This window comes from Anticarsia gemmatalis, chromosome Z (genome assembly GCF_050436995.1).
Source record: "Anticarsia gemmatalis isolate Benzon Research Colony breed Stoneville strain chromosome Z, ilAntGemm2 primary, whole genome shotgun sequence".
Lineage (NCBI taxonomy): Eukaryota > Metazoa > Arthropoda > Insecta > Lepidoptera > Erebidae > Anticarsia > Anticarsia gemmatalis.
This window is the reverse complement of record NC_134776.1, coordinates 20820357-20845307: the sequence shown is the minus strand read 5'-3', so window position 1 is coordinate 20845307 and position 24951 is coordinate 20820357. Positions and strand designations below refer to the sequence as shown.

The window sequence follows — 24951 nt, the reverse complement described above, 5'->3', positions numbered from 1 at the left end:
CTCTACCTACACAAAAAGTATGTGTATAGAAGTGTGTGTGTATAGAAGTTCTTACAAAAAGTAATTTGATTTCCATTCACGAAAGTAATCGTGATCTTGAGGGGCTTTAATACCCAAAATTAATAAAGTGCTTTCAATTTAGAAATTGCTATTGAAGGCTTTTTGTTTCTTACTAAGAAACGCTTATTTTATTTATACTTTTTATTCATTACTTATTCATGTAGGTATTGTGTATCACAAATTTTGTTGGGCTAAATATTGCTACTTTATTTAGTGAAAACATATCATTTTCTTTAACGATAATCTAGATTATAACTTAATACCGTGGCTTCTCCTTTGTTGCACGTATTTACATCTAACTTTTAGCAACATTTCAAGATTGATTCAATTCGCGTGAATAAGGAAACATGTTTCTCCAATAAGAATATTGAACTGGCAAGACATATTTTTAAAAGTCATACAGTCGCATATACTTGTAAAGGTTAAAAGTAACTGTATTTTAAGAAATAAGAAGAACTGTTCAATGTCCAAGGACAGTGCTTGAAAGGCGAGCCTCCAGTCGGCCAAGTTTCATCAACACTTTTAGAATGTCTCATTACATAAGTGAGCGATGAAAAAGTGACGTGCATTTGTAGCATAGATATAAAACACGTGATGAAGGGGACTCTAGCCACTCTAGGATGGGTGCTAATTGGTAATATCCTTTGAAAAAGAGACGCAGTGTTCGCAATCGAGGCAATTTATGCAGATACTAGGGAGACCTGAAAGTCCTAGGCGACATGGCCAGATTACTTAAGAATGACCGACAAATCCACTCATAAGGCCAGCCTGAAGGATTTAAGGATGTCATTGCTCTCACATTCAAGAAAAGACCCTGAACAGGAAATGCAGTATCTTTTTATCAATTAAGGAAAACGATATGATTTTTGTATTTAAAGATTTTTGTATCGTTAAAAACCCGTATGGCTGTAGAAATAAAAACTTGTCACATAAATGTTAATTTTCGAAATAAAATGTCGTAAAAATCGACTCGGATGACTAAAGGTTGCCAGTTAGCAACCAAGTGACCTTGACAACCGGCCACAGGGTACGTTGACTAGGAACCTGTTGTGGCCGTCTGGCATTTACTAGAGCGAGCGAAGACGGGTGAATTATATATGTCCTTATTCGAGCTATTAAGAAAAGGTCATTGAATTGCTGTACCGCCATTTTATTTCGATTTTGTGTTCATTGTTTTTTTAATTGGTTTAAAAGATCTATATGAATAAAATCATGCCTTGTTCCCGATAAGGATGGCAATCATTTACTGTCTGTATCTGGTCTTCGCAAACTGATTTTCTTCATATACTGTCAATAGTCGAGATCATCGTAAAATCTGGTACCGCTCTGCACCAATTGAAAGACTTACAGAAGGTTCCTTCCTCATTTTTTTATTTTAAATAGTTTTTTATTCGGGACCTTTCCAAAAAATGTGGAATTCGCGGGTACAGCGTTGTTTATTTTGAATAAGAGATATTTCCCGATATTTAAACAGTTACTACATAAATAGAAGCAAGCGTTTAGTTATAAAATCAACGTATTTACCGCAAAATTCAGGGAAAACCAAAAACTAATTAGCGATATGGTTTACTGTTAATAATAAGTATTATCCCGGAAAAGAATACTTGCATAACACATTTCATACTACTTCTTTGCCAAAGAATTAAGAAACCAAGTTTTATACCACGATGAGTGGTCATACGGAAAAATAAATGTGAAGAATTCGGAAGCAAGGCATAGGCAGGGAAAGCCTGAACTCAGCAGTGGATAGAAAATGGCTGTCAAGAAAAGTCTTTTAATTCCCTCCCAAATTAAATAGCAAAATAAACAAATGTTTTCATGTCAAGGAATTCTCACTAAGGTCAGAATAAATAAAACAATTTAGCTAAATATTCGGTAACTCACGTGATAATCACGGCAGACATTCATGATGCAAATAGATCAGGTAGTCTAAGGTCGACCAACTTTAGCATGAATTATCACATGCGAATTGAAAGACAAATATTTAAAAAGTATGTTAATATGTGTGTACGAAAGTTTATTTCCGCGTTTTAACTTTCCAATTACAATATATTAATTTTTTGATAGCCTTCTACATAATTTAACAGACATTTAAGGAACGAAGGTACTTATAAAAGGTTGGCATGGAAATTTAAATGTACTGTGGGTTTTTCTCGCCTGGATACGTAGGCTAATGATTTCAGTGATTCTTTAGACTAAAGATGTTAACAATTGTGTTTATTCATAAAATTATCAGGTAAAATTAAGACACAATAACTTTTATCATTTAAATTTATAGATTACATTAAAATTACGTCGCAGCGCCACATACTAAGATGTGTTTGATATATTTAACTGTAAAACAACGCAATTTCAGGCACGTGTAGAATAACGATGAAACGATTATTTTGATATTATAATAGATTTCCATTTGATATATTTATGATTCATCTTATCTTTCCAAATAATTAATTGAGTATTCTATAAATAAGTGTCATTTACAATCGTTTGAATCATTATTGCATTGTTTTATGTTTAAAACATATCCGATTACGATTTCTAAGAACAGTTAATCGATTAGTAATCGTTAGCTGAAATCGTTACGAGTCCCACAAACATGGGTGTCGATATCGATTCATCAACATCGATAAATCGGCGCCTAGCTAATGACAGAGTTAAATTACATCGTCATATCAGAGTTGTTTACAAATTTCATTCTTTACCTACATGATCGGAGTCTGGGATAAATTGCGTCTTCAAAAAGTTTTATGTATTTCAGTCGTTATTTTCAGCTCGTTTTGTCCCATATTTCTACGATTATCAACAAATATTTTAAGACCGAGCCGGCAGCCTAGACCTTGGACTTTGTGAAAATAGCACAAACAGAAAAATAATTGTTTGATATCTGAAGTGTTTCAAACTGAAACTTGGTAGCAGGAAAGCGTATGAATCAGAGATAAGGATGTGTGTCCTACAAATATATTAATAGGATTTCCCCGACGTATGTAGCGATCGTGGCGGTGCGAAGAGCGCGTGTGCATGACGCAATCGGCGCGGGCGCCGCGTCATCGCTTCGCCGCGCGCATGCGTCGAACGAATTAAATCTTGACATTAGAATATCCTTGACGTTTCGCGTCACAATTTAGGTGTGTACAATGGCCGTCAATTTTCACCGATGAACGATTATGCCCACACGTTTCTGATTTAAAACGTGTTTTAATTAACAAGAAGGTCGATTGATATGACAATACATCACTCAGTAAAATAAATTTCTTGAATTTTTGTCTCTCATATAAAAAACTATTGGCACGATTTTTTTCGCCCACGTCCGTCAGTTTTTTGTTGCTATATAAACTGAATACCGGAGTGTAGACGGTAGTACTCGCATATTAATTGGCTCGCTTTCATTTGTCCTAGAATACGTTGACGAATTCTATAGACGTATTCATTCACGGTTCGCAAATTTTCACTACTACGTGCTAATTATGTAACGCTTTAGATAACCGAGTTGCGGAACATTTTATAGTCTGACCACTTTTTAGAGAGCCTTGGGATGCATGATTTTGAAGCATAATTAAAATTTAAGAGTTGCGATCAGGTAGCTATTCGCTGACTAAGTATGAGGGTTAATATCGCTCTAAATCTTAAGCGTTCTTGCATACAAGACTCTCCACTAAGTTGCCGTACTATAGATTAGTGATTTAAGTCCTCATGACGTCCAGTCCTTAAAGAAGTTCTCGTATCTCTCTGGCTTTGACCAGTTCATACTGGGGTTGGGAACTACCGGGAAGGCGAAGCAAACTACGTGATGATGATTTGTTATTGTTATATAATTGTTAACTTTGTTATATATCCAGAAGTCTATTAAAAGGGGATAATCTTGATAGCTGAATTTTCAATAGTCAAGCTAAAGCTATAGTAGGTAATTATAAGAATATCAGCGAAATCTTTATTGGTTAACGTTTTTTTCTCTCGTCTTTGCCTACCCTCATGAGAAAAAGGCGTGATTTTATGTATTTATGTATGTATGTCTCTTTACTGTTTGTATACTTTAATTTTAACTTATAGAAAGATAGGTTAAGCAAAAGCAATAAAAGATTATCTTAAACAATTTATGTAAACATAATTCAGCCAAAAACACTTAAAAATGTTATTTAAATTCCATTGTTATAATCTTTTTATAACCATGTAGGTTACATAAGTTAAGCGGAAATTGGTATTTCTATTAAGATTAGTTTTATTCATACAATATAGCTTTTTCTTGACATTTTGAAAGTTAAGTAATAGTCACTAATAATAGTCTTTAGTTAACTAGTGTCTTCTTTTTTATTATTATCCTATTAATATTATAATTGCGAAAGAGAGAATAGATGTATAAATGTTACTTACTCTTTTACGCAAAAACTACGCAGCTGGTTTTTGTTGAAAATTGATACACAGACAATTTATAACTTAGATTAACACAGAATACTTTTAACACCGAGAAATATTTTTGGAGACGAAATCGCAAGCAGAATCTACTTTTCACACTATTGAGTTAAAAAATGGCTATTTCATACAAAAATACATATTGTTGTTAATTTAATAATTAGTTAATATGATGTAACTTTTAGTTTTAAACGTTGATGTGTGGTACAGTCAATAATATAACAGCTGATAACAGTTCGCAAGTTCAGAGTTACAGTGAGATAATTTTTTATGTATTTACCCACTGGAATTTACAGAATATTGTTTGTATGACTGTAAATTTTTTAAATAAAATAGCAGTGGAAATACGCGTGTACTGAAATAGAATATAAATAAATTGTACTGTTTCACATTGTGTTTATGAAGAAGGCATGATTTTATTTGTTTCTAATTAGTCTTTTATTCGTAAAATCATGTTTTTTAAACGTTATATGGTGCTTTGTAATTGTACTATGCACATAACATAAATATGCATTTATAATAACACCTTGTATTTCCAGGATCAAGTAATCTCATTAAACGTTAGTCGCTGATGTTTAAATTCTGAATTTAAAACACCTCCGCCAACGCAAACTTTGCACAAGGTTCTCTGCTAAGTTATTGTACTATACCTACTAGAAAATATAATCACTAATAATACAACTAACCTAATTATCAGAAATCATACTTTGCAGTATTCGTCCCCATTCCATAGATACGCGTTCACATCCTAATGATGTCACAATCGATAAGTAACGATTTCTATTCGCTCGTCTCGCATAATCAATCGATATATCGTAACCGACTGTTTCCAATTTCAAATAGCGAATAAGAGAACATCACTACGATTTTGTCGTTAATTTAAACTTTCAATTTATGATTTACTAGACTTCAATTTCGAATACAATTTCTATCCGTCGATAAAATATGGATGGGTGACCGCTTAGTGGTATTTGAGCCGGAAATTTCCATACTTCGGAGGGCATGTAAAATGTCTTTCCCGGCTGTTGTCTACTACGATAACAGTCGTTAAGTCATGTCAAAGGCTTTCCGGTCTTGAACAACTTTGACACTAGGTTGACCACTAACCATACGATAAAATAAATAAAAAAGTTAACTATATATGTATATAGAACTGTATATATAGTAATCCCGCTACAAGAGACTTTAAAATTCTTTCATCTGTGCTATTTGAATACCAAATTTCATCTAAACAACATGTATTCATACACCTGCTGGTCAATCACTTGCGAAGTCTAACTTCCGTTACATACATTTATATTATAAAATACGGCATATAAAATAGGGTAGATATCTACCAGCCAAATCAACTTCTCTTTACGGAATGTCAAAAATAAATTATAGTATAAGAATATGACATAGTGACGTCACAGTTTCGTATTTTCGTTGGTATCAAATGAATGCCTAATAAAATGTTTCAGTCTATAGTAATCACAATTTCAACACTATTTACCAGCAAAATTACATAGCCTGGGCATTTGATATGAACCTTTTAGGAACACAAGTTTAATATTTTTCGTTAACATACTCAACTATCCAATGTGGGCTTGGTATATAAAAACATTATCAGTATTGGTTCAATATCACATTGTTAGGCTTTCACAGTCAGTTTTTGGTATACTTAACCTAAATAAACATTATCAGTTGTCTGGTTACCTGTATGTAGGGCACACGTTATGACTGGCACATACGAAAGTATAGAATTCGCTATAGCAAATATTGTAGAAGTATTTTTAGCATATAGTTTGATGATACTGTTAAAATTCCATCATTGAGATGTGTCTAAGTAATTTTTGAATTTTATTTAATGCTATTCAGAAGGTATGCAGTCTCCAACTTGCATTTGGTTTGCGGTGGACTCAAAGCCTAATATAAGCCATTCCTCATATTCAGAAAAAAACCCTTGCTAAGCAATGGGACGGTAATGAGTTATAAAAAATAGTAATTAGTATTTCATTTGCACGCATTAAAAAATGTAAACTTAAATTTTGAAAGTTTACACATTACTTCATAGTATGTATTCATATTTTTACTGTATTAAGAACAACTCAAACTGTTAATTATTTTCTTACTAATAGACTAACAATATAAATTTCTCTTTGATTATGTATCTACGTGAGTTATATAGGTCAATGATCTTCACACAATATGTCATTTTAACTCACATGTAAATCACGATTTGTATGTATGCAAAAGCCTTAGTAACAGAAGTTTTATTACTGTGGATTAGTAATGTAACATATAATCTTGTCTTTTAAAATCTCAAAGTAAATATTTAAACATACCTACTTATTAAATAGTGCATACTAATATTATAAATGCGAAAGTTTGTAAGTATGATTGTATGTTTGTGACTCTTCCACGCAAGAATTACTTAACAGATTTCCATGAAATTCGGTACACATATAGCTTGTAAAGTAGATTAACACATAGGATACTTTTTACCCCAGGAAACCCATTCACTAGAAGCTAGTTCATTATATTTGTATGGAATGAGGAAAATTTCTATCAAAGGGTCAAGGTAGTACCGCTTCAATGACGTCATTCATTGACAATTACACTCATTGTATAATTATTCAAAGGTACACTTATACAATTGTATATAATATAATACATATACATCCGTGGTTAATGTAAATAGTTAACTTGCATAGTTTTCTGAAGAGTGACTAAAGTTAAACTAGGTTAGATAATTGAAGTTTGAAAGTAGTGTATTCATCAAACTATCAATGAGGTAAGCAACCTTTTACGCGGCTAGACAATGGGTGGTCGTCAATATCGTATTAACTGTAGAGTATACAAAAGTAGGACAATAAAGTTGAAGGTCCCAATAACTTTGTTTGTCGACAAATATGAAGCTAAGAAGATGCTTACGTCATTGACTGACAATTGGATTAGTATACAAGAACCTAAAATAATGAATCATCAAGGAAAAAGAATGCAAAAAAATATGAGACTACCTGCGACCAATACTTAGAATTACAAAAAAGTTTAAACAAGATTCGCAAAGCATGTGACTTGATCGCTCAGCAAGGGAAATATAATACAAGAGAGATGTATGAGGAAAATTATAGAAAGCCAAGTAATAATTGTAGAATACTTCAAAGATAATTTGTGAATTGTTCGACGTTCGCACTCAAGTGCTATCTTTACGTCAAGTTTATGAAAGTGATAAACTAATACCTACTGATGATGAAAGAGGCGAAATAAAACACAGTGATTATAATATGAGAAGTGAAAGTGATAGTGAAGAAAGTTCATCAAAATTCGCGAATTCGCATAACGATGACGCACAGCATGGAATGTAGGCGAGGTTACGGTAAATCTTTATATTCAGGTAGTCTCAATACGCTCATTATAAAATCTTATGTCGGTGTTGTAATATTTTAATATAGGTTTCTAAAATTCCACATGTTTAAGTTTAAAGTCATGACGCATGCCCTTCGTCGCCTAGGCAACCAAACTTAGAACTCAAGGCTAATTGAACCGAACATCATTTTGTGACGCCCACATGATGACCTATTAAAGAAGCTGCAAAAGTTAGTCATTCAATCAGTTTTCAGAGAAAAATCCCTAATTGCTCCGATAACCAAACTCCACACGCGTAACACGTGTTTCCTGCTATATGCCGTTATTGGATATTCCCTGACACGACTGACACGCCGGCCGCGAGCGACAGAGATAGCGCATACTTGCTAATAGCGGGAAAAAAAATTTCAACAATTTATTTCGGAACTTTTGAGAACGTTCCAAATACATAATTACATAAAATGATAATGAACGAACAAAGTACCTTCAGTATCCATTCTATAGCATCACCGCACGACTCCATATCCATTTTTGACGTTTGAAAGTCAAAAGTTTAAAGAACAAACTATGGACCCGGTCCCACCAAAATGTATTGAATCACTGGCACCGAGTCGACTGGCCGTCCTAGCTAACCCGAATTTAGAATGCATTTACCTTTGCCAAACATCGACGGAAGACAATCAGGAAATCCTCGAAGACATCGCCGGTGGTAACAGTCAGCTCTTCCATTTCTAACGACATTTTATCTAGTTTACAGCGGCGCAAATAAGATAAATTATATATTTAACTATTATAATTAAGATCACAGACTTTTACTTCTTTGGAACTATCAGATCGTATAAATAAATTTCGAGTGTGCGTATGGCTGGCGCGATAACGAACGCGCGTCTAAGTCGGCCAACGGACAGGCTCACACTGAGCGACGGCGCGTCAGCGAGCATTCGCGATACCGTGTCGTCACTGACGGGGCACAGAACCGCGTGCCACCGGTTCAGTGTGGCCGGCGGACGCTGTGAACACCGAGCCCCCGATACCAAGGAACGTTTCGCACGCCTACCATATCGTCGGCGGTGCTTCGTTCGAGCCGCGAGCGGTGGGATCGCGTGTATCGTGGTATCGGTTGTAAGCAGCTGATAATAAAGGTGTTCAGGTCGAAATACAAGTTCATTGGGGGCTCGCCGCATACGTATTGCGTTGTGCGATAGGACAGGGTACACTGTACAAGTATACGTTCTGTATAACCGGCGCTTAGCAACGATTCGTCGCCGGTGTTCCACAGAACTGCACGGAGGTGAAACTGTCTTGATAGTGGGGCTAATTAAAAGTCTAGACGGAAAGGTGTTATTCATTATTGTTTCTCAAGTCATTCGATTAAGGATTTTAAAAGAAGTAGAGACATTTCTCATAGCCTAGTGACCTTAATTGTTTTTACTTCCTTACTTGCTGGAAACAAAATGTAGCCGAATACTTTATATCATACAAGTATATCAGGTGAATTAACGCAACTAACAAGTTTTTCTAATGAAGATACTGGCTTTTATCAATTAAGAAGAAAATACTAGCTTTTATTAATTTAAGTACGATTCGTTACCGGTAGAAGAAGAATCCATCCACCAATTTTTTACGGGAACCAAGTACCACAATTAACAGAAGTTATATTTTTCCAACAAGAAAACTTGCACATATACAACTAAGGTTTTAAATTCAAAAGAAAATTACTGATAATAGTAAAAAACGTGTCTATTGTAACAACACATTGTTGTCGACACCTGTTAGTTAGACATTCTAGTAATATGTCAGTCGTCTGAGGCACGTGTGAAGATTGTGACGTGCACATATTTATTTACAAACACATTAGTATACTGCTGCTAATGTTCTACGTTCTGATAAATATTGTCTGCGTTAGATAACAACAATGATCAGTACCTCGATTCTCTACCACTATCGACTACCGACAACCGGCTAGCTATCGAAATTTTGACATTTAGAATGTACTGCCAAAATGTTTCCTACGACACCCGTCAGAGGCGCTGATCAGATTTTCATACAAAATGTCTCGATGACAGGTCGGTTGTCGGTAGTCGATAGTAATAGAGAATCGAGCCACAGAATCGCGCTACAGTGCCTCGATTCTCTACTACTATCGACTACTCTCATCGCTCGCTTATCACGTATCTCAGTTGATAGCTAGTATACGTCAAATTGATGGTCACTATTCAGTACATTGCTGCTTTGACGTAACGTACTAATCACTATAATCTAAGGGAGAAAACAATGGACAGCATAGTGGCTTTCAAGTAAATGTCAGTTGAGATACGTGATAAATATTTTGGCAGTACCTACATTCTGAATGTCAAAATTTCGATAGCTCGTTGTCGGTAGTCGATAGTGGTAGAGAATCGAGGTACTGAAGTTTAATCTGATCGAGTAAAAAATGTATTATACATATTTTCTGTATTAAAAGTAGTTTGAATCGAGTACGATTTCAATATAAGTCTAATGTCAAAAATCTACAAAAAAGAAATGAAAATAGAGCTGACTGGAAAATGTAATCTAGCTTGCAATAAAAGAAAATCATAATTTTATTTACAGTAAGAGGATTACTGCTTAGTTCAGCTTGGACAACGTAACTTCAAGATAAGTACTAGTTAACTTATCAAGCAAAATTTTGACAGACTTTTTTATACATCAATGTCTTCTGCTGAATAGCGCACATATAAATTGAAACAGATTAATTGCCTATTTCTTTCTATGATACGATAAATAAATTTAAACCATTACTGTCCCAATTCTGGGCAAGGGTCTTCTCCCGTAATGAGGGAGGGATTAGGCCTTGAGTACTATCATAAGATACTTTTATAAAATACTATAGTTTCAGATGCAGCTTATAAAAAAACTACTAAAATATATAAAAATATTACTTTATCCATTTTTTGTCCGTCAGTTTTTATCTTTTGTTTCACATTATGCAATCACGTGGTTTTCTCTTCACGGTTACGATGGAGAATTGAAAATAATCATGATCACACGATTTATATTTTGCTAGTTTCTAACTGTAGTTTTGCTTGCTATTTTGAGATTATTATTTAGGTAAGAAGTAGCGTAGTTGCGACAAGTTTTTAACTGCTACATTGGCGAATATTTTCTGTCTACTATTTAGGATAAAAGTAAGTAGATACTAATGAGGAATAATGTAACTTTTTGATAGAGACTAAATAAGAGTCGGATCTTTATTAATTATTATTATACATAAATAAGACTTGGACCTCAAATACAAATCAAAATACAGGCTACTTTTCTCTTTAGACAAAAACATAAGTACGAACTATTTTCTCTGTACAATATTAAGAATAGTCATAAATTACGAAAGTGAGGAAAGATATTGTTTAAATTTACTTTATTGCAATATATTTTTATCCGAGTACAGCTTCATGTATCGTCCGGTCTCGGCTATAAATAATTCACCCTTTGACTTTACCTAGTTATTTTTACATTTCATGTTGCTAAACTTAGTATATTAATATGTTGCTATAATTAAACGTATTAACAAGACTATATCGACGATAACATACTCATGTTATTAATATGAAAGTTACACAGTCTGTCTGTTTGTTTGTCACGCTTTCACGACGAAACTGCCCATCAGATTTAGAAGAATTTTGACATGATGATAATCGTATCTAAGATAAGAACATAGGTGACTTTCCTAAAACATAAATACTTTATACAAAGAGGGTCCCAGGTAAATAGTAGGAAAGTAATAATTAAATCGTATTTGCTCTGAATAAATCTGAAACTGAATACATAAAAGAGCAAACTTGTTCAGCTGAAAAATTAATTCAGTCAAGTCGAACTGACTGGCAATAATCGCCTTATTTTATATTGGAAAAAGCTAATCAACTGCGGAGATGCTATAGAAATGATATGAAAAGAAATCATAGCCGAAGACCTAGTAGTAAATTGAGAAAATTGGGTTCAATGACCTGATCAAGGTTAGAGAAAGACGAATATGGAGAATATTAGCCAACAACAACAAAATGGCTCATGTCCAGCGAACTTATCATGTGTCTCAGTTGACAACTATACTCAGGCTGTTACAAACGTCTGATCTACGTCATAATCAAAAGAATCATAAGAATGTGACAATGTGTGAGTGAGAGCGAGAGAGCGATAAAATGACATGACTTAGTTCGCATGTTTGAAATGGCCCGATTGTAGTGTACTGTGTACGTCAAATTGATGGTCACTTAATCACATTGCTGCTTTGGCATAACGTGTTAATTGATACAATCTAAGGGAGGAAACAATGTACAGCAAAGTGGCTTTCAAATAGTTGTCAACTGAGATACGTGATAGCCTCTGAGTTTGTCCAGTGCTGTTTTTCAAAAGCCAAACCAGTAATGCATTACAGAACATATTGTTCTTGTGATTATGGAAATCAATGTCAGCGAGCTAGGAATAGAAAGATCGATACAAAACAAATACGTACACAAATCTGCATTACTGCATTATTGATAGACGTTTGTTACAAGATTTTAAATTGAATCGACTTATATGTGGCTAGAAAATTGGTCGAACAGCTTGGCTCCACACGCAGGTAAATCCACAAGCAAGTAACATATAAATGTAGGCTCTGGGCTTTTAACTATCTTATTGCTAAATTTCATCAAGATCCAGCTGCAGTTCAGCAGTTTTAGCCCCAAAAGAGCAGATGACAGACTTTCGCTTTCATAATCATTGAATCATTATTTTTACAGCATCAATACTTTCAACACCTTTATCATCATTGACCTGATCGCCTATTGCAAATGATTCGAGACAGGGATAAGAAATTAAGGTATAAGAATATTCTAAAAAAAATACCAACATGTCTTTCCAATCAAATGATTAGATAATAGCGTGGGACTGTCTAGTACAATAATACCTCCGTCTCCTAGTTACCCGTGACTAAGTGGAGCGAAAGATACAGGAACCGAATACTTGGCACGGTCACAACATGCCGCAAGGTTGACGTGTATCGTAACTTTGACGTCATTATAACAGTTTTACACATCATTCAGTAGTTTTGTTTACGTTCCGATATGGTATAAAAAATGGGCTTTGTGATTGCCATTTGTGATGAGATTCAGTTGTATGTGTTGGATGATAAGCTATCAATAAGTTAGAAAAGGTGTGCTGTCTTTTAAGGTAAGTCCCTGCTAGATTTAGGTACGGTTCACATCTGACGGAAGATGCGTACGCGACGCATGTTCCGCCAGATATAAACCTTCCTTTAGTCTCGAGTAACAAGGATTTTTGAAAACATATAAATACCGGACTTAAAGAACAACCGACCCAAAACGGCTAAATGTAGATCGTACAAATATTTGTATCGTGTGGAAAAAGAACCAGAAACAGTTGTAATAGCATTTCGGCCACCTTAACCATTGCATCTCGGAGGCCGTCAACACGACTGATTGCAGAAATCTCATCCAATTTTCCACTAGAAAGTATATTTTTATTCAGATTACACTGATATACTTTAGAACGAGAATCTTCTGTGTCAGGATAAGAGCAATCAATCAATTCAGCCAATATTTAGCTGACACTCGTAGCCTTGAATTTAAATATATGTTACTGTAAAAGCCCGAACGGTGGTAAATCCTAAGATTTTCCGGTATAACCTAAGATTTACCAACTCGCAATGGTAAAAGTCCGAACAATTCTTTTATTTCGAACTTTTACCTATATTCACTTGATGATGTCGAGATGTCGCCGGAGCCCCGCTTCGCGGGGCTCCTCCTTCTGGGTGGTTAAAAAAAAATAACCACGAAGGCTAAGGTGGGAGCTTCGCTTCGCTCGCTCCCACCTTAGCCTTCTAACCTAACCTACCCATGTCGCTTTGCCCAAAACTCCTTCTTTATAACTATGTCACAGTATATAATTATACCGTGAAATAGTTATAAACATAGTTATGAAGGAGGATTTTTTTATATATCGTAACATAGATTTTAAACTCTGGCTTGTTCGGACTTTTACGATTGAGAGTTGGTAAATCTTAGGTTTTACCGGAAAATCTTAGGATTTACCACAGTTCGGGCTTTTACAGTAACATATACAATACATGGACACAATCGCGAACTTTCTATACTATCTCAAGTATTTGACTTTTGAACTTGATTTTAGAAACTACATTCCTTTGTATCAATAGACACTGATCTCAATAACTATTAATAGTATAAATGCGAAAGTCTGTCTGTCTGTCTGCTTTTTGGGCTATCACTGATAAACCGCTGAACGGATTTGATGAAACTTATCGTGGAGTTTTTTAAAGACTTAGGCAAAATATATTTCGTAAATGAAACCTTTAGCCGTTAAAATAAGGATTACATTTCTATACGATGCTATATGCTAAATACTATATTTATTTAAGTGAAGTAGAACTCGATTGCAAAGAAAGTGACAGTGGTTATAGATACTTGGACATGATGATTGCAGTTGGTTGTTCGTTAAAACTGTGTTACAACTATGACAAATATTCGTCAATATTTTGCAATTGACCAATAACAATTTGTTTGATGCAGCATTCACAGTTTTAAGCCTATGCTGAAGTATTCGACAATGAATTAAAAGTTACGAATTTGTAACGAATCAGATTCATTATACCCAAATATTATAATAATAATTATAGTTCAGAAAATAGTTAATTTATGTTGCGGTGGATGAATTAAATTATTAAATTATATCCAAATATTTGCAGATTCAATTTATCACATTTTTTTACAAATTTTCGGCGACCGTTAGCTAGCTAGCAATAAAGTGTTGAATATAATTGACGTTACCAATAAGTCACAAAAACCAAATTCAGAGAAAGAATATTTGAAAATTACTCAATGTAAAAAATACATTGGTTCTGCTTTCATTACGTAGTTATAAAGTTATAGCCGTGAGTATAATAACTGTATAACCCTAAGCAACAGTATCTGAAGTCATAAAAGCCATACTATATTGTTTACTAGCTGACCCGCGTAACTTCGCTTGCGTCACATAAGAGAGAATGGGTCAAAATTTTCCCCGTTTTTGTAACATTTTTACTGGTATTCTGCTCCTATTGGTCGTAGCGTGATGATATATAGCCTATAGCCTTCCTCGATAAATGGGCTATCTAACACTGAAATAATTTTTCAAATCGGACCAGTAGTTCCTGAGATTAGCGCGTTCAAACAAACAAACAAACCAAACTCTTCAGCTTTATAATATTAGTATAGATACTAATGACGATTGTCGGCAGTTCATATCAATGGTTTCTTTGAATACTGTCATATTGTTACTTAGAAGTGCACTCGGTATTGTATGTTTGTAATAATGGTCTAATTCACACTGACGCTTTTGTTTCAAACAATGTATAGTGTTATTATGGTTTATTGCTTACTTGCGGAATAGGGAAATAATTTGTGTTAGTTATTTCTTTTTCGTAATGCAGTCTGCTATCTATAACACTTTTTAATATATTTTATTTTAGCATAAATTCTCAAATCTTTACTTAATTATTTGTTTTGAATAGGATACCTGGGATCAGTTTTGTCCCACTGGTAGATGGCGGATAGCTATACTTTTGCATACAAAGGTAGAAAATGTAGAAAAATGACTGTCTAAAACCGCTGCTACGAAACTTACTGACTTAGGACCACGGCCACTGTCCTCTGTGACGGAACCTCAAGCATCTACAAGTAAAAATGTAATCGAATTGATTCCCGTCCAATTTACTAGATGGTTTCCAGTTGTGCCAAGTTACATATCACAAACTACCTACAATTTGATAGAAAAAAACATTTAAACACGTTTTTATCCTGCAGCTACATATATAAATATGTTTAATGTAAATAATAGTTGAGGCATTGCAGTATCTGATCCGCCTTTAGTTTCCACCTGAACGCCTATTCACTCAACAGCTTCGAGATAAAGTATAGAGAGCCTAAGCCGCTTCTCTTCACGAGCCTTTCAGTGCCGCTATTGTGAATAAATCTTCAAGAATTTTCTGAATAAAACTTGAATAAGAAATGCTAAACTAGGTCTATTCTTTTTGCTTTCTTTGTGCCTAAACCCCTATAGAGGAACAGTTGGCATAATACTGGGAAAATATCCCACGTGTCACACCGGGAGCAAAGCTAAAAGGGACTACTAGAAATACGTGAGATACAATATTCACCTACAAGAAATATTGTTTACCTATTTACAAGAAATAATGTTTACCTATTTACAAGAAATAATGTTTACCTATTTACAAGAATATTGTTTACCTATTTACAAAAAGTAATGTTTACCTATTTACAAGAAATATTTTGTCCCACTGCTGTCTAGGCAGGGCTACCTTGAATCTACCAGGCTGGCCAACTACGGGTTGGTTACCCTCAATAAATGTATTAAAATTTTTTTTAATACTTTGACTATTTTATGGTGTAATAGCACTTACTTCATAGTTAAAGGCACGTGTGCACTTGTGATTAAGCCGTGCAAAGCTGATGTAATGTTACCGTGATTGCTTATGTACTAGGGATGAAAATGGCGAAAGATACTCATTTGTTTTTTTCGCAACTTTGAAACTTTCCAGTAAAATACATGTAACTTTGGAATAATACAAATATAGGGCTGTTTGAAAAGAAAAAGAAAACAAACAATGATAATGACACTGTTTATTACAATTACTAACGTTATTTATTATTAGAAAAGAAAACTATCCGGAATCAATAAATTAATGCTTGATAACAAGTAACAACTATCAGAGTGCATCGGTTGGTAGGTACTAGTAAGTGAATGAATCAGACTCAATAGCTAACTAACTACTGCAACATAACATAGATTACACGAATCCAGAAGAAAATAAATTACTACTACCCACTTAGTATAGAATAATTAGTAAAGTTGGTTATTCATTGTCGTTATAATATCAGTCAGTGCCACATTTTGTCGTGCTCGTTAAAATAATAAAAATAATGTATTATCGTGCAAGTAGTATTTGTTGGGGTTTATTTGTGAACAAGACAACAACCAATTGAATGATTTTTAATTATATGTAAAAGAGGATGCTGATTAATGCTGATTTAACCATAAAGTTATTTTATCATTATTAGTCCTAAAATACAGTAAAATATATGTAAAATACATGTAAAAAACGGAAAGTTTCGAAAGATACATCGTAAGACCTCTTTGAAAGTTTCTGTTTTTTATTGAAAAATACAAAGCCCGATTGAAAAATACATGTATTTTACTTGTGATTTTCAACCCTATTATGTACTACAACGTGATAACATATTAGTTTTCTGAAGAGTTATTACATATAGTTTTAATAACACGTTAGTAGTATCATTAAAAGTAATATTTGTATCTATTCTAATGTATTAAAGTATCAAATGCGAATGATTTTGTACGTTTTGTACTTTATGTTTTTTACCAGCTTCAAAAGTCACATTCTCTATCGTAATTATTTGTGTGAAAATATCAATTTCAATACAGCTATTTATCTTCAACCGAATTATGTCAAAAATTATGTCAATGCATTTTAGTTCTGTATGTTATTTAATAAACTGGAAATCCCCGATGCGGTTTTGTTTGACACAATCAACTTGGTTACGTATTTATACAGTTTGGGTTTAAACGAGGAAAAGAGAGGTAGCGATAACGTTTACCGCTTGGGAACTGGATATAATTATTATATTAATAAGTAGATAGAATACTAGGACTGATTAGTCGTATACAACTATACAACTCAATTACTTGCAAAAATGTGTGTGTGTGGTGAATTGTGGTGCAGTAAAATTCTCAATGGTCATCAATCACTATTGAAGTAAATTTCGGCGGTCAAATTATTTTTGATGGCAAAATTATGCGTGTCAATTTCTACCAGTTACAAATAATAATTTATTTAAGTAGTTATAGTAAAACTAATTACATATGTGTTTGCCTGAAATATGAGATACTTATGTTTTTTGGTGTAAATAATTTCACCAATAACATTCAGGAATAAATATGAATTTTCTAGGACCTATATTATTTATAAGTTAAGTTTTAAATCAATTCCTTTTGTGCTCATGTCACATGTCCTACTTAACATCGAACAATCTAGACTAATGCAATTCCACTAAACCACTAAAAAGGATGCACCTTTGATCAAATGCATTGTAATCTGCATAAACGGAGATTCAAACCTGCTGTAGCCGAATACCTAGCGATGTGATCCGGTTAGCACTTGACCATAAGTCCATTCTAATTGGGCTGACTCACGCTTGGACTCTGAACGAAACTAATCTGTATTGTACTGCTTAAATTATTAGCGAAACTTCTAGAATGTTATTTAGCAGATGAATGGTACTATTGTATTGTTAAAGGTATAATATGTTTAATATGTTATCCGTCTACCGGATTTCAGTCGTGTATTTAATGGTCTAAGATCCCGCTATATTAAGACCGAGTGTAAATAAAAATAAAAAGAATAGATTATTTTCCCATTCGCAATATATTTCTTGACATTTATTTGATAAAAATAACTTTCATTCATTATCCAGAACGGTGATTGCATTGCGGGATCCTAAACTATAAGTGATAAAAATTGCGAGAAGGATATAAAACTACATAAGACAATTGTTAAAAAAAATTGAAGCTATATTTTAGATTTAAAAATAGCTTGCCGAACAGGCTGTGCTGTTCAAAATAAATGTTATGTAGCGGAATCACGAATTGCAATCTTGAAAATTGTGAAGTGCTGTGGAACATGGTATTTCAAGTGGTTATAGCACCTCATACTTTGACACTCAATTACACTACAGGCACGATAGGTATAGTAGCCATTTATTTTGTCATCCAGGGACTTTTTACAAACATACAAACAACGAACACAGATTGCAGAGTGCAAAACAACTATTTGTTGATAGCACAAATAGTTGTCCCATATGGGAATCGGTCACACGAAATTCGCATGAACGCACTCGTTTTAAAAGTCTGCATGGGAGCCCAAGTAAATACCAATTCAGTCGTTTACCATTCAGCAAATAAATAGTAAAAAAAATATGATTTTAAATACCTAATCGTATCTTAAATTACTCTGTGGCGCTCTTGGTAGTGACGTCCTTTTGGTCTTTTCTAATTTTCTCAATAATATCCCTTGATAACATGACCTGTAAACCTAAAGAGAACACTTGGTAAATAGCAAAAGACTCGCCCCTATTACATATATCGGCTTAAAATTGTTGATAGCGAAATGTGGGCGCCTTCGAGTATAGAAGGCGTGATAATATCTATGCAAGTATCCACATTGTGTCCCCGTTAAACCGCTATTTCACTAGTTAATAAACTTTCACATAACATACAACTATCTGAGTGGTGCATCGGGAACTAATAACCGAACTAGTCAGAACTTCCAAGTGCTTTACCAAGGCGCTAGTTATTACATTGCAGGTACAACTATCGAGTAGTTACACAGTTATTGCTAATGTTAGATACTTGCTTACTTCAAGCAGTTGAGCTATGTTTAACTTGGTAGGAACTTAAATTGTTATGGAATATTCTGGACTAAGTTGTTGCGTGGGATTTAGCAAGTAATATCGGTGGGTGTAGAGAATATTATGGATAAAAGAATGTAATAAAGAATATGTGGTTACGTGAAGAAACCGCACATAAGGCAACATTATGCTCTGACTTTAATATAATACTTTAATTGACAATACATTGCTGTGAGTGCAATTATTGTTGGAAATCTGGTAGCTACCTTGAAATAGATAGATCGGTTTTAATTTTAAGGTTAAAGAGGATAACAAAAATACACACTGACTGTTGACTGTTTGATGCCAAAGGGATGAGGATGTGGAATAAATCCATCACGTCGGTTAATAGTAGAAAATATATGTTACGTACCTTTACAATAACTAAGAGAGGTGAGTTTCCTTTTGCCAGATGGGTTTGAGGTCCAATTAGCATTTGAAAAAGTAAAACTGTTTATAAGTTAAACAAATAGCTAGTCGTTTGCTAAGACTTATAGGACTTTGATCAGAATGACTGTGCAATTTATAAGTATTGATGACAAATACACTGATAACCTTTGTAATATTAAATGAAGCTATATTTTATACTTATGTTGAGGAATTGTATTTTTTCTTTGTTTTTTCAGATGAAGGTCTCTGAAGTAATTTTAAAGTCTTTGTGTCGACAGTAACTGCGTGTTGTCATGAGTAATTATAAAATAACCCGTATTAGAAAAGCACAGTTACGTTTCGTTTGCAACTTAAACACAATATTATTTAAATAAGATTTTTTACCGAAAGACAGAATTATTAATATGGAAAGTTTATTAAAATTATACCTATTATTATTTTGTGTAGCTTAGATAAAATACAAAAAGGAATCTTTTCCACTTAAAACAAAACCAGCCTTAAGGAAGTATATTTCAGGTTAAGACAGAACAAAGTTTAAATCGCTAGTAGCACATAAGAACATCTAATGATAATTATATGGTAGTACAATAGCAATCAGCGCTAGAATATGCTGGAAAACTAAATCAGGTTTTATTTTTTATTTCCAAAAACCACACGCGACCTCACAGCTTTAAAATTACATAACCAGTTTTTAAAATCTATTCTGGTGATATAGGTGTGTGTTATCTGAAGACAATTGGCATTTATTTCGATATTGAAAGGTCACTTGTTGAGTATAGTGACTGATACCACGACAGTCGATTATCTAAGTGTCAAGGTAGTTACAGACACGCCTTTGTATGAATGTTCAAGAATGTTGAGATTTTTAGGGAGTATGGGTGAGTGCTGGGTAGTTTATCTAACGGTTCATTTTTCTGTAGCTGTTTAAAAAAGTTCAGAATAAGTATAGGTGGCATTTTGAACAGGTTTTTTTCATTCGGTTGCTGTAATTTTATCTCTAAGATATGTTAACTGTCAACTATCTATAACCCGTGAAACTGGTACTAAATCTCTCCTTTTAGTTACCCAATTTGTGTGTGAGCACACACCAACAGTGTTTTGAAGTAATTACGTATTTAGAAATAAATTATCAAGTGCGTAATGGTGACAGGAAATTTTAAAATATCATGTATAAATATTTTTTAAATATTAATTTCCAAAGAGACATAGATTTGTAGATATACTCTTTTAACATCTACAGTAGTCTAGCGACCAGGACCAGGCATGTCTATTCGTACGAGAGTAATAGATTCAAGCTAACTGCCAACTCACAGCAATCATTTTTACCTCCAACAAATCATTTCAAAATAAATAGGGGATCGTTTTAAAATACATTAAAGTAAAACAAGAGGCGCACTTTAAAACCACTTGAATAGGTAATGTCGGCTGATACGAGACTAATGTAGGTATAATGATATCAATTGTAGATAACGTGTCACGGAGAGAGGCTCGCGTCTGCTGTTGCGTAGATGTCGATTAACTTTAAAATATGACTTTTTATGAAACCATCTGTTAAAACATTTTTTTTTGCCAAAACTTTTTTTAATGTTTCTAACAAATGCGTATAAAGAGAAACCTTAATTTTGGAAACATAACAGTCATAAGTACTTAAATATGCCTAAGGGCTTATTAATAGATACGGTTGATATTAGGTCGGGGGAAAAGTCTTTTCGCATTATAGTATGTATGTAATTGTAATAAAATCTCTTTGGCTTCAAGAATGACAAATGAGTACATGGTTGGTTTCTTTCAGTGAGCTCGTGAGGTACCCAAATATCGAGCTTTTTGAGAGAAGAGATTTTATTACAAGTTCATACATACTATAATGCGAAAAGACTTTTTTCCCGACCTAATATAAACTTATGGCAGATGTTCTGTGGGGCGATCTCATTGGCGGCGCCCCCAACATAGTTTATAATTTCGATATTTTGACTGTAGAAATTAGCGGTGCAGATTATTATTACTTTTTATAATATGGTATTCCTCTAACAGTAACACGGACTTTGTGCAATGGTTTTTTTTTTCATAGTATACGCTATATGATTTCTTTCATGCTCATTAAACATTTGTATGCTGTATGTAATATATTATAACATTTTACACGACACGTGTAGAGTTTAATTTACCGCGATAAAATAAGTATGAAAATGTATGATTTATTGATACATAAAGAAAATTCTATACATACATTTATTATCACGTCGAACTTATTGTAAAAGAGTGACAATTCTATAATATTTAGGTGCTGTGGTTTAATAGAAAACGTAGTCGGGGGAAACCGCAAAAAAGTAGTGTAGTTGGTAAAATCTGAACCCGCACCACACTACAAACAAACAACCATCAAAATCTGTCCACACAGTAAAAACATATGAGGTAACATACATTAAATAGAATACAGTCGTCTGGAGAACCTCAGAAGCAGATTTTTCGCCTTTAGAAGCTGGTTAAAAGTAAGCTACAATACAGCGTTGACAACCAATAACTTGGTATAAATGTAATTATCATTAAATATAGAGATAGTTCACGTTTGATTCAAACAGCTGTCGGTATCACTACAGGTAAACGCATACACATCTGGCTGCAAAGAAAAAAAAAGCCGACTCCCGCCGAAGACGCAGGTGGAAGCGACAGCTGCTCGCGCCCGTGACTTGATAAGTATTGTACAGTCTCAAGGCTTTTGAATGTGAGATGATATGATTGTTATTTCTTCGGGTTAGAAATTTGTTAGAATGGGGTCGATAAGTCACAGTGGGCTAGCCAAACAGTGAAGTTGTAAATTAAGAATTTGTAAGTTAAATCTGGCCTAATGTGCGCTTATTGGTACCGTTAATCTGGATGACTAGGAAAAAATAAGTTAAATTGAAACAGAAATAAGTTAATAACTAGCATAAAATCGTTCGATCACTATGAATAAAAGGGTAAAATCGATCGCAATTATACCTATTCCTTTCAATTTTAAAGTAACTTCTGAATTTGCAAGATAATTCTATCTAAATTCTCTCTCTCTCTCTCTCTCTCTCTCTCTCTGATCGACGATCCCGAATGAGGGAGTTACGCCTAGAGTCTACTAGATTTTATAATTAAAGAATTAACTCTTATCCAATACAAAAATGTGCTTCAAAATTTAATTACATTATATAACATAATGTTCGCTCAGTATGTAGTATGCAATAGAAACGTGCAATAAACTTTATCTGATAGACCGGTGTTTGTACTACACAATATGCTTTGTACTGATTACGTAATCATGTCTAATGTCCCGTCTGACAGCTATAAAGACTCGTTAAACATAAATATAATTGAGAGCTAGCTTGTGAATAAGTGTCGGTTAAGTTATTAGGCAGAATTTTTAGACTCGGTTTGCTAAATTAAGTGCCGAATAACATATCCGATGGATAAAGCTATTGTTTTTTATACATATGGAATATCGGAAAGATTAAGTATTGGGTGGTTATGCCAATGGATAATGATTTTTGTTAGCCATAAAACTACCCCTTAATTATTATCTGTCACATGGTTAGCTGACGACTTAGTGTCAAAGCTATTCAAGCCGCCCGAAGGCATTGGCTTAACAAATCTTAATAGACAAGAACCGGGACTGACTTTTTACATGCCTTTGGAACTCCGGAGACACTGTCAAATATCATTAGACCACCCATCGATGGATGGTCTGCACTAAAGGTTGCTTAACTCAACGTTTACTGACTGGTCAGCGCAACTATTTATGCGCTCGTATTAAATAACACAAGTAAATATTTACTAACAATAATACTAATGAATTCGCTTAATTACGCGGAAAATTACATGCGGATCAGTGGAGAAACACTGGGAATTTTGCTGCTTGTTTTTTATAGATAAGCTAATAGTGTTTATGAGATTTGCGAAATTATATGCCGTAATGGTTTTAAATATTATTTTGGTGCATTACTGTCACATTATTAGTTAATTTCAATTACTCTGCGTTTTTAGGGGTTTCGTAACCAGAACATAAAGGCGGAACCCTATTACCGTGACTTCGCTGTTTGTCGGTGGTAAAAATGATACGGTTCCCATTATGCACGAGAGCAACTCGCACTTGGTCGGTTTTTTTAATAGGTACTTTGTAGGTTTTCCACTTGTCGTCATATAAGTAATTTAATTCTGAAGCCAAAATTACGCCTGCAAATGTATAGAGACGACTAATATAAATTCCATTCTGAAGCCTGAATGAAGCCTTATATAGGCTTTGCCAAAATTTGCTTGTTCTAGAAGACAATAACATAGTAAAAAAGTAGTTTATACGCAGTAGCCACAGTAGACTAAACTCATCAGAGGGTGGCAATTTTACAAAAATGGTTGTCATTTTTAAACTACACGAGATAGATTTTTTTAAATTATTTTTTGAGAGCCAACACAACTCGGCCTAGCTCAGGTTTTCGTTTTGACGTTGAGTTTTGGGACACGTTGTATAACCTAATAGTTGACTGGTAGAGAATGCCTTGATGCATTAACCTCCGGTTTTTGAGTACAGTTAGCGGTAGTTCATCTATTCAATTACGTTTTTTTATATGAGGTTTAACGCTATTGAATAGATAAACTACCGATAAATGTACCTCAGAAACCGGGGCTAAGTCTGCCTATGTACCACTACTGCACATGAAGTTGAAACAAATAAATAATTTAAATGATATAATCCGTCTTTAAATGAAGTCTATGAAGGTCATTAATGAGTGTAATACAAAGAACGTAAGAATGAATCAGCAGATATTTATGGAAATCACTTATTAGACATGCGTAACTATAGCCGAGATAAACTCAACTATGACTTAATCATGGTGTACTATCAACCGGTTTCTTTATTACATCTTCAGTTAGAGATAGATCAATCCTTAGGTATAACCAAATAATCTTTATTGTATAGATATAGCGGATTAGCCCGACTTCGTCCGGGTATAGTGCAATTTAATTCCGTTGATTCCATTCTAATCATCCTGTCGAGTCCATTTAAACTTTGTGTCGACAGTTACAAACATAAAAAGTACCCCATTTGGTTTAGTTGTGCAAAACTTAGCGTGTACCTACATACATACATATCAGTGATTCTTTTTATAGATTACTAGCTGATCCTGCAAAGGTTGTTTTGCCATATAAATTAAAAAAAGTGTTACTTAGGGGTATGAAAAATAGATGTTGGCCGATTCTCAGACCTAATCAA

General features: G+C 34.0%; 1 protein-coding gene across 4 annotated transcripts in view; it reads right to left on the bottom strand.

Annotated features, from left to right (window-relative positions):
• SCaMC (Short Calcium-binding Mitochondrial Carrier) overlaps positions 1-24951 on the bottom strand; it is an 83860-nt gene that overhangs the window by 12111 nt on the left and 46798 nt on the right. The window contains exon 1 of one of the 4 annotated variants that reach the window (XM_076134338.1): positions 8470-8775. The exons of 2 other annotated variants lie outside the window; for them this stretch is intronic. In XM_076134338.1, the coding sequence (XP_075990453.1) occupies positions 8470-8556 (87 nt within the window). In that variant the 5' untranslated portion in view covers positions 8557-8775. Of the gene's footprint in view, positions 1-8299; positions 8421-8469; positions 8776-24951 lie in introns of those variants that run through there. One more of the 4 variants, XM_076134339.1, reaches the window with a different exon arrangement.